The 19,641-nt window shown below is 35.1% G+C and overlaps 2 protein-coding genes and 1 pseudogene across 2 annotated transcripts; 1 reads left to right on the top strand and 2 right to left on the bottom strand.

The window, feature by feature from the left end:
- Positions 1-325: 325 nt before the first annotated feature.
- On the top strand, positions 326-1,232 carry LOC125187484 (ethylene-responsive transcription factor ERF106 pseudogene; annotated as a pseudogene).
- A 2,386-nt stretch (positions 1,233-3,618) lies between these two features.
- LOC125186237 (alpha/beta-Hydrolases superfamily protein) lies at positions 3,619-7,973 on the bottom strand. Its single transcript, XM_048082591.2, has 10 exons — positions 7,618-7,973; positions 7,289-7,356; positions 6,830-6,897; positions 6,473-6,706; positions 4,855-5,018; positions 4,676-4,731; positions 4,525-4,577; positions 4,332-4,449; positions 4,041-4,138; positions 3,619-3,866 (listed from the first exon to the last, which is right to left on the bottom strand). Exons 1-10 carry the CDS (start codon positions 7,740-7,742, stop codon positions 3,795-3,797), a joined length of 1,056 nt encoding a protein of 351 aa, XP_047938548.1. The 5' UTR covers positions 7,743-7,973; the 3' UTR covers positions 3,619-3,794.
- Positions 7,974-15,274: 7,301 nt separating this feature from the next.
- LOC125186863 (Transducin/WD40 repeat-like superfamily protein) lies at positions 15,275-19,641 on the bottom strand. Its single transcript, XM_048083340.2, has 6 exons — positions 19,321-19,641; positions 18,293-18,781; positions 17,290-17,511; positions 17,130-17,202; positions 16,266-16,376; positions 15,275-15,903 (listed from the first exon to the last, which is right to left on the bottom strand). The coding sequence occupies exons 1-6, from the start codon at positions 19,435-19,437 to the stop codon at positions 15,533-15,535; spliced, it is 1,383 nt and encodes a 460-aa protein (XP_047939297.1). The 5' UTR covers positions 19,438-19,641; the 3' UTR covers positions 15,275-15,532.

Raw genomic sequence — 19,641 nt, forward strand, 5'->3', positions numbered from 1 at the left:
TTCCCTCGGTACCTGCCACCACCCTCCCACGGCTTGGCTGCACAATAGACGGCGACAGCCGTGAATGCTCTAAATGGCGGTGTCGATGAATAATGATTAATCCAATCAATTTGGTCGACACGTAAAGATGTACAGTAGGCTCATTACTATAATGAAAACTTTTTGATTTATAATTAACAAAGGGCCCCACAATCACTATATCTATAAGGGGGGATTTTAATCTTGCAACCACAAGACGAAAATTTTGTGTCCCCAGCTACTTATTAAACAGAAACAACTCAACTTCAAACGTTTCCCACACCGTACCTACACAACAACCACACTCTCATCATACATTACAATTTACATTACACCCCTCTCTCTATATATATATGTCCCATTCCTCTTCTCCTTCACAACAATATCTCAAAACTCTTTTCTATAGTCTATACAACATAAAAGAGTTAATTATCATGATGGCAAATTCCGATGAGTTCTTAACATTAGATCTCATCCGCCAACACCTTTTTGAAGACATCAATTTTTCAGACTCCTTCTTCGACAACTTGGACGTTTACTTCTCCGATGCATCCCCTTCCTCGTCTTCTTCAGACCCAAACCGGCCCGGTTCGGATTTCCGGTCCGATTTCTTTGAAGTCGAAGCAAAACCCGAAATTTGTCCTCCAACGACGGATAGCATGTTCGGGTCGGGTCCTGTGAGGCGTTATCGGGGGGTGAGGAGGAGGCCGTGGGGGAAGTACGCGGCGGAGATTCGGGACCCGGCCCGGAAATCGAGCCGGGTGTGGCTGGGGACGTACGAGACGGCGGTGGATGCGGCGCGGGCGTATGACTGCGCCGCATTCAAGATAAGGGGGAGTAAGGCCATCTTGAACTTCCCAATGGACGCCGGGAAAATGGGGCCGCCGGTGTCGGCCGGACGGAAGAGGAGGAGAGAGAAGCGTGGGGACGCCGGTGGCAATCAGGCTTCTTGATTGACATTTAAATGCATCCTACAAAAAGTCAAGCAAGTGATCATGTTGAGCAAGAGACCTGTGAATGTGATCGATGTTCAAATCCAGGAAACTTACTTTTCAATGTGAGAGAATATGAGTGGTACTTACTTTTTTTTAATTAGTGAGAAGAAATTAGTGTATAGTACTAGAATAAAAATGCCAACAAATGCACACATACTATATTAGGTAAGTATTGTTTTTTCAGAAATTCTAAGTCTCTAAATTTACCTTTTACCAGCATGCCCATGTGTTGATCCTCTTCTTTAGACTCATTTCCTATAGTACTACCTCCTCCATCCGCTATTAAATGTCTCGTATGCGATCGATACGGATTTAAAAAATTGTTTGATTTTATGAAGTAAAGTTGATGGAATATGAGGCCTATTTTTATATACTGATTTTATAATAAAATGTGACAGTAATGAGTTAGTAAAATGTATGGGTTCATTTATCAAATATGGTAAAAGTGAAATGAGACATTTATTGACGGATGAATGAAAAAGGAAAAATGGGACATTTAATGATAGACGCATGGAGTAATAAATTAAAAGTCCATTTTTTGGGGGATTTTTAGAAATTGTTTAATTCTATAATAAAAAAAACAGATAAATAAGTTAGTTGTGAGAAATAGTAAATAGAAAATAGTAGTAGTAGTAGTATATTTATTGACTGGGGTATATTACTCCACTTTTAAGTTCTATAATCGGTTGAGTGTACAATACATCATCATTGACGTCCAATTCATCACGTCGCCATATGGTTCGTGACTCGAAAGCCAAATAAAGATAAAAGAGAGGGAATAATATTTCCTCAGTCCCAAGATAAAGTAACTTGTATTCCTCTTTAGGGTGTCCCATTATAAGTGATCTATTTCCATTTTTAGCAAAAAGTCATAACTCTTATTTTATTCTCCACCTACTTTATTCTCTATTCTCTCCTCTACTTTTCCCTCTCTCATATTTTACTCTCTCGACTTTAACTTATTTAAATATCATTCCTTAAATCTCATGCCCAAAAGAAATAGGTCACTTATCTTGGGACGGAGGGAGTAGTAGCTAAAAATTGATATATAGCTAATGGATGCCATCATGATTCATTTTCATGAGTGAGAAGAAGTATATTCGCAAACATATTCTTATTAATTGAAATTAGCTTAATATAATGTATATGCATCAAAAATTGAACTTTCGTCTTCGTAGATCTAATTAGTTTCATGGAAACTACCATAAAGTGTGTACGGTGTATACAATTCAAAAAACATACATTTATAAATTATTAAAGTTGAATATTTTCCATGATACTTTTTTGAACCGTGATACAATTGTGTCTTGTGGACTTTAATTTAATTATACTGTACATGATTTTGAACTAGTTCTCTTAAATAAAGATGGTCCCCAATTAAATGTTGCCAGACCCCCACCATTCCAATTATGTCAAATAAATAAATTTGTGATCCATTTCATTTTATATTAATAAAAGGCCTCAATAATTGAGGTTGTAAAAAATATAACAGCTAACAATTTTCACTAACGGTACCATGATCATACTCTAAATAGATGAGAATTTAATAAAAATCATAGAACTCTTTATTACAGGAGTTTTATTAGGATGCTTAGACATGAGAAACAGAGAAATAGGCCAGTTGTAACTTGTAAGAATAGATCATTACAGTATAACATGAGCTATATCCAGATTACCAGATAGATTGAAACAGAATAGCAAGATACTTTGTTAATAAATTTAAATCAATGTTCCATAGCAGAGACAAAAATCATTTACTACTAATAAAGCCCTGCTCAAATCAACTCAATTCCCAAAAATCAATATCACCTTTTTCAATCAATAAAATTGCCTTTCCTCTGGACCCTCAATTATGCAACAGACAACTTTGTGGCAAAAGGATAAACCAATGACCGATCTATCTTATTTGGCAAATCTTTCTTGCACAACCTCAACTAAGTTGATTTGTAGATTCAACAACTCTAGTTGTAACTACGTAGGAATAAAAATGTAAACTCTATATATTTTACAAAATCCAAATTATGATCTGGACCGTTAAAAAATATCAAAAGATGACAAAATAACATCAACAGAAAATGTTAACGCAATGTCAACACGCTGCGTTGATATTTTTTGTTGATTTATTTTGTCATCTATTAACATTTTCTAACTATCTCGATTATAATTTAGAGTTTGTATTTATTACATCTCACTATATATTTTAGTCTATATTCAACAGTATCTAATTATTTCCACAATTCTCCAGAAATCCATAATATATTTTCTCTCATTTTCTTCAGAAAAACAGACGATCCTCTTCCAACTCCTCTACTCTCTTCCAATAATTTTTCTATACATATGAATTTAATTAATACGTATCAATGTGTTTGATAACCAAGAATGGAAAGAACTCAAATTTTGTGCAGTGTTTGATAGTACTTTATTAGAGTGGGCCTTCCCCATATTTGATAGTAATATTATTGACTTTAATAACCCAATTTGATGTTGATTTACCTTATCTGCTCCCATGCCTCTTCATTTCACTCACGCTATTTAGCAAGTGAAGGCTTTTCTGTTCCTCCATAAATTTGTCAGTGAAAAGGTCTATATTGGAAATAGTCATACATTAGTTTCCAATAAAAGTACTCTCATTTATAGAACAAGTTGTGTTACCAATACATTTACATTCGACGGCGATTAATAAATCAGAGTTATCATAACAATGACTACGAAAAGATACATAGCCTCTTCAACATAGCGCAGCAAATGAAACCAAGATTTACCAGACGAGCTCAAGCTCATCTATAGAAGAAAACGATCGATCATATGTTGTATAACGTCCGCGCCATCGGAATGAATGGATTGGTCTTTAACCTGCATAACACAATCAGCCATTAAAAAAAGTTCAATCGATGCAGTATGACATAGCTCATGAACATATGTCGGAAAATGAAAGCAATATGAATCTGCAAGACCAATCAACATAACAGCCCTAGACAAAGAAAATCATTTAGATGCGTATGATAGGAAGATGGAAACGAGAGAGACCTGGATAATGCTATGAGCAGCAAACTTTGCCTTGCTCTTGTGGAAGCTTACGTCAACTTTCTCCCATGACAGACTAGATAGGCCGTTCACTAGTTCCTCTGTTTATAACATTAAGAATCGACTTTTTACTCGAAAAAATATCAATGAAAATGACAACAGAGCTCTCTTCTAGTAAGATGTGAAACTCCAAATGAGGGAAGAATCAGGCTTTAACCTGAGGTCTAACTAACAGCAAAATTTAACATGTATAGCTTTCCAAACACCCTGCAGGAGAAAGAGGAAGTCACAAACCTTCTAGCTCGTCTAAACCATCAATTTCTACTGTAGGCTCACACAACTGCTTGTCATATGCCTTGCAGCGCTCTTCATACACAACATGAGGATATTTTTCATGAACAGAATCCTCCCACTGTCAAAGATCAAATGTCACAAAGAAGCAGTGAAGTATGATAGACTAATCACAACAGTAAGGCTAAGGTAAGACCTTGGGTAGTTCACTATTGCGTCTGATAGATGATGTTCTCCAGCCAACAATATCTGAACAATATGTGGTTAAGAAAAAACAAGAAAATACATATGGAACAGATAAACTAGTGTATAAAGATAGTTAATAGTTGGTTCTAAATCTTGGATACTGTCGTAGCCAACATTTGAGTACGCTACCCTACGTTCAAAAGAATGCAGCGCGGACCTGCAAAGGAAAGTCATAATACCTTTAGTTGTAGCACAAAATACTACTAATTTATACTGTACATCTAAAGCAAGCTAGTAGTTTGCAATTCAAATCCAAGTTAGAGACATGGAGAAAGCCTACAGAAAACAGCCCTCTTCATTATCTTCCAACAGACGTTTCAGCAACGGTGGCTTTCCTTCATCGTCGTCGTTCATAAAGAGATGTCTTCCTGTTCTCCGAAATATCAAGTGAATTACACAACTAGCAACTTTCTCAAAAGCAGTAACCCCAAAGAGAAACGGCACCTGGCAGATTTGCAATAATGAAGTAATGTCAAACATCAGTCAAATTAAATAACATAAGGTAGGGTACAATAACAAACCACCAAACACCAAAGGCAGCCTGTACATGAAAAGGCTAAAAGTAGTTACAAGATAGATACATTGCTCACAGATTAAGTACAAGATAAACAATATCTAACCAATCATGAGAGTTTTGAAGTAAACACAATAGGCATTAAATTCAATGGAAATGATCCTAATGTTTGCAGTTATATCTCATTCGGTTAAACCATTAAAACACACACAAATATGATCTGTAACCATTGTAACATCTTATTGGAACAGCACACTACACTGCACCATCTGTAAAAACTCCAACTCTGTTATCATTCCCGATATCCCTATTTAATTTATTTCATAGTTATCTTTTATTCCTTAATTGATAAAGTTATCACGGGAAAAGTTATTAGAATAATCTGAAGAATAGGGCTTTTGTTTTAAGAGCCATAGTTCCTTGTATAAAGGGACGAAACAGCCTTTTCTTGCGTGGAGACCTAGCTCCTTTTGACATTCAAGTATATAGTTAGTCATTTAGGGAATAAAAGTTACTGTTGAAGTTCATAGCAGTGCTCATGCAGGTATCACCTGTGAGCCTCACATTTTTCAGGGGAGGCTTTCTATTTGATTGCAGTTTCTTCCTCTAGTGTCACCTTAACTTGATCAATCTTTACCTACCTGAGTTCCTGCTCGTTTATTTCTTCCCTACTCAACTATTGCTTCGTTTTCAGTCTCATTATGATGTGCAACATCCCACCCAAGATAAGGGAAAGGGAAAGACACTACTCATCTGATTTGTCTCATCTCTCTTACCACTCATTTCTTTAACTTCCACACCATGCCACTACCACAAGCTCTTCTACACCATCCATTCATGCCAAACTTGTAGTTTCAAATGTTAGTTACATGCATAGTCATCCATCAACTGAACCTCTGTGCCAGACACTTGTCTGGCTTCATTCAAGTTCCCCACCATTTGCTCTTTTGTCTTACACTACTTCATCTTGTGTACTAAAGAAGATCACTATTAAATGATTTCAATAGTGTTAATCATTTTCTCTCTCAGACATTATACTGAATCTACTTCCCTAATATTGCACAGAAACAATTATGCACCATAAATATCCTAACAAAATGACAAAATCAATTTCAACATCCGAGATTTATTATTTATATTGCCACAGCCCACAAGTATTTAAGTCCTTGGCAATTATCTGCACTAAGTTTAGTATTCGCCATATACCATCATCTACAAGAAATTACAAGTAATTAATAGATTGTTCCTAAGTTTGCTCAATAATTTTGGAGATGTAAATCCTACTGCTCCAGGGCCACATATATACAAAAACTCAAATGATTCAAATTTTATGGAGGTGTTGCATGCAAGTGATTCAAAATTTTATTATCATTCAGATACATACCTGCTTGTTACCCCTAGAACCAAGATGAGGAGTGGCAGCAGTAATAAAGTTAACTGGTTCAAGACCAGCTATTTTACCCTTGGACTCTTCATTATTTAATAGCTCTTCCCCATTTACTTTCATTGTAGGTTTATACAATTTCCCGATAGCATATCTTGCTACAAGGCCCCCGACAGAATGTGCAATAAAAGAAATCTTCCTCAAACTAGGCTTCCTTCTAATTACTTCAAGGACCTGAAATTCAATGCCAGTTGATAAATCAAACCATGGTTACTTATTCCATGTAATACTTTCTAGAAATGGAGGCTGTGGAGTGGTAGCGAAAAGGCATAACATAAATGATAAACATGAAACAACCTCTTCAGCCAGTCGATCACCCATCACATCCACACCATCCAGTGTCTTTGCTGCATTGCGTTCACTACCTGCAGTTCAAAAAGGTTTTGAAGCAGAAGTGGGGAAAGAAAAAATCTACTAATATTTCTCAGTAGTAGAAGTAAGAGAGTGCAGAGAGTAGATATCACAGGAAGCTACAGAGCTAAGACTATTTTTCTGAAAGAATTTCATGAGATATAAATTAGAAATGCCACTATTGAATCATAAGGAGTTGCAAATACCAAAACCACTCCAATTATGCGAATGGAAATGAGTTATTGCCTTATCTTACAAAATCACCTTGCATCCCTAAGAATATTGGCTGATCCATTGAAAATGGACAAGGATTCTTCTTACTTCCGAGTGGGAAGAATGGATTGCATAAAACAACGAAGAACTCACACGGATCATAATCACTTTATATAGAAATGAACAACTTACAATGAACAAACACTTTATCAGGAAGCTGCTCAACGAATTTCTCAGCAGCATATTTCCAATCTGATCCACTGCAATGACACGATCACAAACAGAAACACTATCATCAACAATTGAGTAAGAAAATCTTCAAATCCACAGAAATGTGTATGTGATCTCTATTTCTAGTGCTTTTAACTCTCCCTCAACGCCAAGTTTGCATCAATCAATCGAACGAATCAACAAAATCAAGTCACATCTTTCCACCACAGCAACTCAATTCTTCAGATTAAAAAATCGTATGCAAATTAATCAATAAAAAACACACACACACAAACAATCAGATTGATTACCTTCCGAGAATCCCGTGCACCATGACAACGAGATGATCAGCGAAGAAAGCATTAGATTCTTTAGAACTGTAGACGTCCTCCCCTCCGTTGCCTGTGTCCGTCGAGCTGATAGCGGCGTTTTCCATATCACCTCTTTTTTCAAATCGTCTCAAATCAGAGGTTTCTGCATTCACTCTAAAACTGAAGAAAAATGTCGGAGCTGAGTTGATTAGTGTATCAATTATTCAGAAAATCCAAAGACAGTAAAAGGTGTCGATGGATTTGAATTGGAAAAAAGGGGGTTTTGGTATTTCGATAAGAAGAGGAAGTTGAAGAGATGGAGCAGACGCAATTAAGAAACTTAACCGACCTCGTTGCTTTTACGGTTTCTGCAGTGACGATATTTAACTCGGAATTTTGATCACCGAATTAATGCTATAATTAATCGTGTGCGCCACCATTTTGGATAAGTCTAATTCAATCCTCCTTTCCTACCTTAGAAGTTAGAGTGTCCACCATAGGCGAGCCACAGCCGGGCCATGGGAGAGCCGCGAGCCGCGGCTCCCTATAGTGAGGGGGTGGGCAGCCGCGGCGGGGCGGGGGGGGGGGGGGGGGGGGGGGGGGGACATGGGCGCGCCACGATCGTGGCCTGGCCGCGGTGCTTGGGCGCGAGCCGCGGCCCTCCTATAGCACCGGCCACGAGCCGCGGCTCCCCTTTTCCGAATTTTTTTTTTTTTTTTTTAATTACTTCTACAAATATACCTATTTTTCCCCAATTTTTTACACCATTCCAATTTCCACTCTTTTCATTTTATCACCAATTATACTTTTGAAAAATGAGTTCCGGCGATGAGTTCCAACAATTGGTGGATAGGGAGTTCGATGAATTCGTTCAAGAGGTGCAACGGGAAGCAGAAGAGGAGGAGGCGGCGGCGGCGTTCGTTCGCCCGTTCTATCATCGGCGGACCATCTGGCGTGACCATGTCGGGGCACACCAGCGGTTGATAGAAGACTACTTTGGCGATAACCCCCGTTACCCAACAGAGATTTTCCGTCGCCGCTTCAGAATGTCGCAACGGCTATTCATCCATATAGCGAATACATTGGCGCAGCAGTACAGGTGCTTCACATTGCGCAATGATGCTAGCGGCCGACCCGGGTTGTCGACATATCAGAAGTGTACCGCTACAATTAGGCAGCTTGCCTATGTCGGACCCGCTGATATGTTCGACGAATACCTGCAGTTGGGTGAAACAACTGCTCTGACGGCGCTGAGGCAGTTTTGTAATTGTATCCAGGCCATCTTCGGTCCGGAGTATCTACGGAAGCCAAATGCCGATGAGTGCCAGAGATTGATAGATATGCACGGGCGAGTGCATAATTTTCCGGGGATGATGGGCAGCATCGATTGCATGCACTGGGAGTGGAGGAACTGCCCGGTTGCTTGGAAGGGGCAGTTCACATCTGGATTCAAAGGAAGACACCCAACAATGATATTGGAAGCTGTTGCTGACTACCGACTGCGAATCTGGCATGCCTATTTTGGTGTCGCAGGGTCGAACAACGACATCAACGTACTAGATTCATCCCATCTCTTCAATGATGAGTGTCGGGGTGAGGGTCCGACGGTTAGATTCATGGCCAACGGGACGCAGTACAACAAGGCATACTACTTAGCCGATGGGATATACCCTCGTTGGCCCGTGTTTGTCAAGACGATCCGACAGCCGGTTGGGCCGAAACAATCCTATTTTGCAGCCAAACAAGAGAGTGCTAGGAAGGACGTTGAGCGTGCTTTTGGTGTCCTCCAATCGCGATGGGCCATTCTTCGGTGCCCGGTTCGACAATGGCACGAAAATGATATCGCCTCCATCATGTATGCATGTATTATATTGCACAATATGATAATAGAGGACGAAGGATATTCTGCAGAGAACTGGGCACCGGAAGAGGGTGTAAGTACGGGTCACAGTGTTGCAAGCGCCCCACTGCAGATGGGTGTACCGCGTAGTGATGCATACTTGATCCAACGGTTCGCCGATATGCGGAGGGAAACATCACATACGACACTGCAGGCTGATATGGAAGAAGAGGTTTGGAATCGTAGGGGAGGAGGGCGTAGAGCGTGATATGCGTTTGGAAAGTAGTTTATTAGAAGTCGAAAATTTTCGTTGTATAATTTTACCCCTTTGTATAATACAATGAAGATTTTGTTTTAATTTTAGTTCGTATGCATTTTTTCAATTATTATTGTAGTAGAATTAAAATATAAACAAAATGGAAAAAATAAAAATTTTGGTAGCTTGGCCATTTCCACTATAGTGGGAAACATGGGCATTGGTGGCCCGACCACGATTTTGTGGCCTGGCCACACTTTGTGGCTTGGCCCGGCCATCTATAGTGGACACTCTTACAACTACAAAGAGGTTCAAAAATTAAAGATTAAAATTATTCCAATAAATATTGTAGGATTTTGAGCTTATTTACAAAAACTAAGGATTTGTTTATTTGTCATATTATCTTCAAAAAGTATAAACGTTTGATTTGACATAGATTTATTGTACATTTGATAAAGTAAGAGAGAGATAGAGAGAAAAAGTTTTTAAAGTATTGTTATTAGAGAATGGGTATCATTTCACTGGAGAGAAAGAAGTTCGCAAAATTAGAAAATTCAGTAGTACTTTCATTACTTTTTTTAGTGACGGTGGGAGTATTATTAGAGATTATAATCACTGAAAAATATGATTTAGTACTTCCTACGCCCGCCGAAACCTGACATTTTAGTGACGGTGGGAGTATTATTAGAGATTATAATCACTGAAAAATATGATTTAGTACTTCCTTCGCCCGCTGAAACCTGACAGTTTTGATATTTTTGTGGTGTCAGCCATTTAGACCATCTCTAACCATACTCCAAAAATGTGTTTTGGTGTACTCTAACCATATCCCAAACTCAAACTCATTTTTAGTGTTTTTTTGTAAAACAACATCAAATATGTTGTTACTGCAAAAATTTTGTGAGATAATAACTCAAAAATGGTGTAAATTTTGAATTTAGTGTAAATGGTTGGAGTAAAACTACTCTTTGATATGATGTATACTATAAATGAGTTTGAGTTTAGTGTAAATGGTTGGAGAAGGTCTTAAAAACATACCTTTTTCCACTTTTAGTAAGTGGCCTCATACTGTACTAAACGACACGAGTTCTAATACACAATTGGTAAAGTAAAAGAGAGATGAAAGGAGTGATTAAAGTAATTTTAGTAGAGAATGGGACTCACCTCGTAAGAGAAAAAAAAGTTTCCTTAAATAGAATTGGTCTATTTTTAGAGGATATTCTTAAATGGCAAATGTGGTCTATTTTTAAAGAATGTGTAAATATTAAAATCGAACTCACCTTCCAATAACTTTTTTATTCATTTTCTTTATAAAGTCAAATAAGTAATTTCTTAAAACTGCAGCGAGTCAAAATGCGTCTTTAATTGGCGGACGGAGGGAGTATAATAAATTACTTGTCTTGTTTAAAAAGATTAAAAAAATTGTAAGAATTTTAAATTTATATTAAATGAATGATATAGTATTCAATAAACTATTTGACATAATAATTGAAGTAATATTCTTTTAATGAAATAATTAATTATTAAAATAATATTAAAATCATATAATAAATAAATTTAAAATTACATTAATATTTACTTAATAAATTATTATTGGAAAATATAATAATAGTCATTATATTATTATTATTATTATTATTATTATTATTTATAATTTTATAGTTCTTGAATTTTGAATTAGTATCCATTTTTGTCTATAACGTTTAAAAATATTGTCTAAGGTTCTTTAACTTCAGTTTAATATCTTATGAATATTTGTTTTAGTTTTTGGAACTTTCCTTTAATTATCGTTTAACATCGGTTTAACCACTGGCGAAGATAAACCCTAAATTTATGAAATCTTGCCACACTATGCAATAAAGTCAAATATTTAGGTGATTTGGCATAGTTCCATGTCGCTGATGGTTTAGGTTGTCTATCATCTTTTTTCCTATGAATCAAATACTCCATAAAAATATATACGTAATGCAGCTAGATTTAAAATCAAATAAGATCCATGTTATTAAAATTAAAATTAAAATTAAAATTAATTGTACAATTTCGTTACTAAATTGCTTCTATTTGATTTAAAAATATTCTATTTAAGGGATTTATCAAAATAGAAATAGTTACTCCCTCCATCCCCAAAGAATAAATAATTTGAGTTCGGCACGAGTTTTAATGTAAAATTGATAAAGTAAAAAAGATGTAGAGAGAAACAGTAATTAAAGTATTGTTTGTGAAGAATGAGTCTCAAGACTTTTTAAAATTAGAAAATGCATTTTCTTACGGGACGGATTAAAAAAGAAAGATTGCATATTTTTATGGAACGGAAAAACAAGTAATTATTTTGAAGGGACAGGATGTAGTAGGTTGATTGAAATAAAAATTCATTAGTTGATAACTCATCAATTAAATTTCATAGAGGGTTTCGCATTACTTCCCACTATATTATCCAAGAGTGAACTGCAAAAATGGTCCCTAAACTATGAGTTTATCTCGCCCATAGTCCCTGAACTTTAAAAATATCGTCAGTAGTCCCTGGACTAAGGGTTTATCTCGAAATTGGTCCTTTTGGCTTTTTTTTGTACGAAAATACCCTTTGATATTATTTTGGGGGGTTTGGGCAATTTGGTCTTTTTATACTTTTAACATTTTAAATCTGATATTATTTTAGTTATGTACTAACTTTGATATTATTTCAAATTTATCATCCTTTTTCCCTTTTGTCATCCTTCACTTTGTTTCTTTATTTCAATATTAGATTTAATTTTACAAAATTTTAAATTTTAATTTTTAAATATCAATAAATTTTTTAATTATAAAAATTATTAAATAGCAAAAATTAATAATTATAATCAATATTTGATAGTGTATAGTACTATGTAATCAATAAGGTATGACAACGCCTTAGTTTTAATCAATATTTAATACTAGCTTTAATCATAAATAGATTGTATAACACAATTTATTCTGAAATAAATATGCATCTAATGTAAGACTAATATAATTTTCGTTTATTAATCTGAAAACAATCAAAATTTACTAGAAAATTTCAACAAAAATACTCCTATATAAAATTTTAAGTAGGATCAAATTTTTAGTCAACTTCATAATATTTAATCACAAGCAATTATAACAATCGAACAGAGCCTAAATAGAATAACTCTTATTTTTCCATCATGATTAATATTATTTTTCTGTACTTCTTCAATTCAATTGAATATTATATTAAATAACAAAAATTAATAGTTTTAATCAATATTTATAGTGTCCATGAATTAATAGTTTTCACTAAAAAAATTTATTGATATTTAAAAATCTAAATATTAAATTTAATTTTATAAAATTAAATCTAATATTGAAATAAAAAAAAACAAATTCAGTAAAGGATAACAAAATGGAAGAAGAATGATAATTTTGAAATAATATCAAAGTTAGTACATAACTAAAATAATATCAAATTTAAAATGTTAAAAGTGTAAAAAGACCAAATTGCCCAAACCCCCCAAAATAATATCAAATGGTATTTTCGTACAAAAAAAAAGCCAAAAGGACCAATTTCGAGATAAACCCTTAGTCCAGGAACTACTGTCGATATTTTTAAAGTCCAGGGACTATGGGCGAGATAAACCCATAGTCCAAGGACCATTTTTGTAGTTCCCTCATTATCCAAAACGCCACGAGATTGGAGGAAGAATGGAATTGATTGTGCGTATATGGAGACTGATGACACAGTAAACTTAACAGCCTATTTAAATGTATTAAAAATTAATATTATAAGATACGGGAATATTATATTGCTAACTACAATTAAATAATAACCATTATATATTCAAATTAAAGACCTAGATCATCAACTCCGAAATGTCAATATGATCAACAAAAAACGTCAATAAGGTCATCCAAAACATATCAATATGGGTATTAATGTCAATTAACTACATGTTTAGTTATAACTAACTTTAAAAGAAATGCTAAAACTTTAAATTCATATAACATATATCAAATTAAAGATAATTTTATAAGGACTCCAACGATATTCTACATGCATATGTTCCGACGTCAAAATTTGAAAAAAAAATTAAAATTTTTTAATTTTTTCGTATAGCAAAAATGTCAACATACTATATAGAACATGTCAATATAATACATGTAGAATGTCAATATAAGCAATGGGTTAACATTCTTAAAGCATTGTGTAGACATTCTCAAAGCATTGTGTTGATATTTTCGAAACACTATATTGACATTTTCATCCAAAACTCTAATGTGGAGTTTTTTTTTTTATCTTTTTTTTTATTTTATTAATAAAAACGAAAATTACACATGGCAAATTGTAGACCACACGTTTTCTAAAATCCTATGGCCTTAAATTAGTTGTAGTTAGCAATTAAATGATGAGTTAACAATTGATCACTCCCCATAAGATACATATAAGTAAAAAGGATTTATAATACAGAGGAATGATATGCTACATATCTTATATGAACTCTTTATGTAAGGATTATTCTCGTTTGACGCACGTTTAGTGTTGTTCATTTCGATTTATATATTTAGTTTGATTCTAATACATTTTTTAATGTTATTAAAATTTTAATTTCATAAAATCAAAGCTTTGATTTGTTATTTTATTAATTTATTTAAAATTATATTGAAAATGAGAAATCGACCTTTAATTTTATGAAATTAAGTAAATTTGTAAAACAAAAAAAATTATAAGATAGATTTTGGCAATTATAATACGTATAGTACTCGTCATTTTGATTAGGGTTTTTGGCTTTTTAAATCAAAACCTTTCCCCGAATTCCGGTTTTTCCCATGAACTATGAGATTTGTTTTTAAAACCACGAACTTTCATTTCGTTAGGATTTTCCCAACCCGACCCGAATAGCACATTTTCGACCCGAATAGCATAATTCAAAATGTTAAAGTTGTGTTTTGTTTATTCAAAAGTTGTCATTTGTTATGTAATAATTGTGACTGTATGTATTATTGTGTCAAATGGGATCCAAGTAAACAATTTAGTGACAAATAGGATTAAAATTGACATGTAGACAACCCGGGTTTCGTCGTTGACCCGTCCGGGAAAAATCCTAACGAAATGAAAGTTCGTGGTTTTAAAAACAAATCTCATAGTTCATGGGAAAAACCGAAATTCGGGGAAAGGTTTTGGTTTAAAAAGTCAAAAACCCTTTTGATTATTACATCTGGAAGAATGGTCTTTTAAGTGGACATGGTCAGCATATTATTTTCAGTATAAAATTATTTCCAATAATACTCTAAAATTTAAATGAATAAGAAAATACACTTTCAAATTTGAAAATTCATTTTTTTTCTAAGAAATATCCTTTCAAGTTTGAATTTGACGTGAATATTTAAAATAAAATCACTATTTCACAATAAAATGAATTAAATTTGTTATGAATGGTTGAAAGTGCCCTAATGCCATAATATCAATCAAATGAAGTCCGACGGTGATTTGTCACACAAAATAAATCAGCAACATAATTAGTTTTTAAACTATTCTATTTTGCTTTATAACTAAAATATAAATCACTAAATTACAAACACAACTCTCATAAGAAAACAAAAATATAAGTACACATTAAATGTGAGTAGATGCTAATCAACTTGAGATCATAAATCTGTTCTTAAACTTCCAGCTAAGCTACATCCGATGAAAATTAATTGCAAATAATTCAACCATGTGATGATATACAGTGTTAAGATGTCTGATCAAATTACACCTCATCAGTTAAGATTCCTACACTACATCTTAGAACAAATTTCACATATTTGTTGTAAATGAGTTTGCAAGTAGCAACCTGAGTCAGACATCAATCATCGGAGCTGTAATCATCGCTGGATTCTTGCAACAGGGGCACGGCAGCACAACAGAATGAATCTTTGTCTTTCAGAATAAGACAGCTCCCGTCCGAATTCCATTTCAAGTCAAGGACAGAGAATTGAGGAAACGGAGCATTGATGCAATAAGCGCCTGAAGGGGTCCACATGTATAGATTAGAGCTTCCGGTGCATAAAACTAGACGACAACATGTGGGATCCCAAGCTGCAGCTCGAACTGGATCTTTCTGTATCAAGATGGCTGCAAGCTCTAGACGCTGCACGTCCCATACCCAGACAACTGTTGGCATGCTGTCGTTGCGAGTACACATATATTGGCTGTCACTGCTCCATGACATGAGTCCTGTAAGGGATTATCATCAATCTCAGCAAGTGAAATCGAATATTTAGAATGTTCATGGCAATCGCAAAGTAATTCAGTTTAAAACATCCTTGTATGACCAATTAGGTTATACTCGAATTAAACTGATATGCTACTCATGAGTACAGGTATAAACTTGCTGAAACATGTCACATCAAACAGTGTAAAGCATTTGTGTTTGGCGGGATAGAACGCTCCAAGAAAGAAAAACACAAGTGTACTCTTCAATGGGGACAAAAGGATGAAGCAAATAAGATGCCAACAAAACATGTAATCATGAAACATAGCACATGCTAAAAGAAAATAAAACAATATATAATAAGTCACATGTGTTTGGCCCTCACCAATCCCTTGTTTGGGGTTTGGTTTATCTGCAGGAGGCTTCTGTGTAGGAAGAGTAACTGGCACCTCCAAGACATCATACCTTACTTGAATGCATGTCTCGGCACCATTGTCTACAGATGAAATCATTTGGGATTAGCAATGAACTACGCATAAACAGAAAGCAATAGGCATAAACGAGGCCATACTCGGAAATTTACATCATGTCATTCATAAAGAATTCACTGGAGAAGTGTAGATATCTGAAGCAGTTGCATAATAAAAGATCAGATCGACTAAATAAATTTACAATCAGTTCTAGAGGGAAATATTACATGTGACTGTTTTATTTGTTTAGAACCTGGGCTAGAACCTCTATACTACTAACTAACTTATTGCACAATCAAACTGTGACATGATGATAATCAGATTTTCAGCAACAGTTAATTTTTAGATGGATAGTGCATCCAAATCTAACAAAAAATGGTATTTGTGGTAATAAAAAAATCAATTTTTCACATCTCCATAATGAGAACAAAAATGGATAACGCCTTATGTTAGTTGCTTTACTTACAACTTTTTTGCGTTTGATACTTATAGTTGTGGTACTTACTAGAGGTTGATCAAATATAAACAAAAAAGGTAAAAAAAAACGGAACAACAAATACATTGCACTTCCCAACCCAGGATAACCTCGTTGGAAGCACAACTGACTTGTTAACAAAACTTTAGAAATTGCAAAACGTTCTCTGCATTTTATACAGTAGTTCAAAACCTCTAAGCAGTTGCATTTGCAGCATTGAACAAATAAGGCACTGCAGAAACATACTGTTTCACAGTCTAATGAAGCAGATGAGTTTTCATGATCAAGAATGATGGGAACTCACCAGAACTTCTTTGAATAAATTCATCACTCAGTGACAATTCTGACATGTCAAGTAGCAAGGGCTCATCTACCTCCTGGATAATGGAAAAAGGATTGAAAACTATTAAAGAAGAAAAAAGAATACATGACCATAAGGTAAATGTTACTACAGTTTTTCCAACCTTGAAAACCGCAGCAGCACAAGGACCACGGACATTAGATAGATGTGTAAACTCTGCAAACACTTTCCACGTCAAGTGATTTAAAACCCGTATCATTTGGTCATAGCTCCCCACTGCTAAGAATTGGCTACAGGGTGACCAAGAAACACTTTTGACTCCTAACCCACTTTCATATGCTTGATACTTAGACAGACACCGACCATCAGGAGAATATATCAGAACCTGAAAATGTAAAATGATATGAAAGAATTGTGCTAGTAAACAAGGCACGAGGGAAGAAGAATAACTTCTCAGTCAAAATAAAGTTATGCATGCTTATTCATTGATGTCATCAATTACTAGTGAGTAGTGATGCACATCTTTTCACAATATGAAGATCAATGGGCATTAAATTTGAAAACTGGTATGACAAGTACACATAAGGAATACAAACTATGCCAAATTTAGAAGGCAACCATAAAGAAAGAATCCTTTTGAATTCTAAGATTCAACTGTTCAAAGCAAAAGTAATCATTCAGAGACGCAGCAAGGGGTGTATAGTTTTCTCCAGAAGAAATGAAATAAAAAGATACAGTTATGTCTAGAATACCATAATACATGGTTCATTCTTCTCTTTTAATAAAATCAAAGCTCATTCACATTTTTTAGCATAAGAGCCTCTGGAAATGAACTAACATGACTTTCATTATCTAATTCTTAAATGAACCACAGTAATAAAAGATAACTACTCTATGCCCAACTTCTCAAAGATAATAAGGAACTACGTTTTTGGAATGCACACATGTGTGAGAGTGAGAGTGAGAGTGGTGTGGTGTGTCCTAGGGAAAGATAGATGAGTATCAATCATGTGGGTGCAAAATGAGAAAGCAAGTTAGTTTACCTAATGTGGGTTTCACAATAAAGCTCATTATTTTGGATGATTGATAGTTACGAGCCACAGCATACAGATTTAACTTATACTACCAACTAAAAGACAATTTCAGATAGTGGCAATAATGTGTACCTTGTATTCCAGAATGGAATCCCATATGACTATTGCACTATCATCAGGTGACCACTGAATATCAGCCAAATCCAATGTGTCTACAGCAAAAACACCCATAATCTCCCATGTATGACAAGAAAGGAGATTAACATAGTCTTTGCAATCACGCCTAGTGCATATAGCAGCAAATTTTCCATCTTTGGTAAATGATACTCCCTTAGAACCATGCTTTGGCCATTGCAAATGTATGCATGCAGTGTTCAGCAATGACCATACAGTTAACCGCAGCTGAAACTCAGAAGTTGTTAGTATGTGGCGACTATCAGGGCTCCACCTTGCATATGAAATACCAGCAGGACCCTCATCAATTTTGCACGTCCATTCCGGCTGAGCCAAAGACCATGCTTGTAGCATAGGCCTCTTATATAGACCGCAGAGTATGTACTCGGAATCAAGAGCCCATTCAATGTATGTTATTTTGTCCAGGCACGAGAACAATTGCACCACCTGTAACACAACTTAGCCACAATCAACATAAGATAATTCCCAAAACTCAAAGAACCAAAATATACCTCAATGCACGTAGCTCTTTCATTAGCCATTAACATTAAAGTGGGTATGTAAAATGCAGCACTGATTTAACACTGGATATCATTACTATCTCTGTATTGGTACAGTAAACCGAAAGAATAACTCAGATGCACTTCTTCCTACTGCACAACGCACATAATTATTGCATTTTCTATGGTCAATTTTACTGCAAAACATTAAATGTTGCTAGACCAAGCGAAGACTGATCCAAAAATCTTCCAAGTTTTAAAGATAACAAACAATTATATCATGACTCATTAATTGGGCTTGTTTTGCAAGAAATACTGCTGGATTGTATATTTAGTAGAGAAATACGGCTGGTTAGCGAGGATTTCAGAATTTAAAACTTCGAAATTTCAAATCACACAGTAAATTACATCAATGAAAAAATCAAAACCCCCGCCGAACTCTTCTAAATAGCGAAAAATTGAGTGAAAAATTCGAAATGTAGGTACCTTGAGTGTGTGAACATCGCGAATGACTAAGCGATAATCGACGGCGACAGCTAGAAATCTAGCGTTGGGCGAAAATGCGCAGGGACCTGTCTGTTTAAACGTCTCGGTGAACTCCATTTTACGACCCAGAATATAAATTTAAATTAAAGAAAAAACAGGGGGGGAAGGGCTAAGCTAATCTGCAGTGTAGAGCATCGGGAGTGAATGGATCTGTAAATGAGAGATCTGTGGAGAGTGAAAGGGGCGGTGAAAGAGATTCAAATTTGAGAAAGTGCAGGAGATTTTCTGTTGAAAGATGGAGTAGATTTTTGGGCTGTATAG

The sequence above is a fragment of the Salvia hispanica genome, chromosome 5 (assembly GCF_029641045.1).
Source record: "Salvia hispanica isolate PSC_SH4W2 chromosome 5, Shi_PSC_v1, whole genome shotgun sequence".
Classification (NCBI taxonomy): domain Eukaryota; kingdom Viridiplantae; phylum Streptophyta; class Magnoliopsida; order Lamiales; family Lamiaceae; genus Salvia; species Salvia hispanica.

Coding starts and splice junctions, on each gene's coding strand:
- LOC125186863 (XM_048083340.2), bottom strand. CDS start 19,437: ATGGAGTTCACCGAGACGTTTAAACAGACAGGTCCCTGCGCATTTTCG. Junction 18,782..19,320: donor GCGATGTTCACACACTCAAG/GTACCTACATTT, acceptor GTTGTGTTACAG/GTGGTGCAATTGTTCTCGTG. Junction 15,904..16,265: donor AAACCCCAAACAAGGGATTG/GTGAGGGCCAAA, acceptor AATCCCTTACAG/GACTCATGTCATGGAGCAGT.
- LOC125186237 (XM_048082591.2), bottom strand. CDS start 7,742: ATGGAAAACGCCGCTATCAGCTCGACGGACACAGGCAACGGAGGGGAG. Junction 7,357..7,617: donor GTGCACGGGATTCTCGGAAG/GTAATCAATCTG, acceptor GTGTCATTGCAG/TGGATCAGATTGGAAATATG. Junction 4,732..4,854: donor AATGAAGAGGGCTGTTTTCT/GTAGGCTTTCTC, acceptor TTTCCTTTGCAG/GTCCGCGCTGCATTCTTTTG.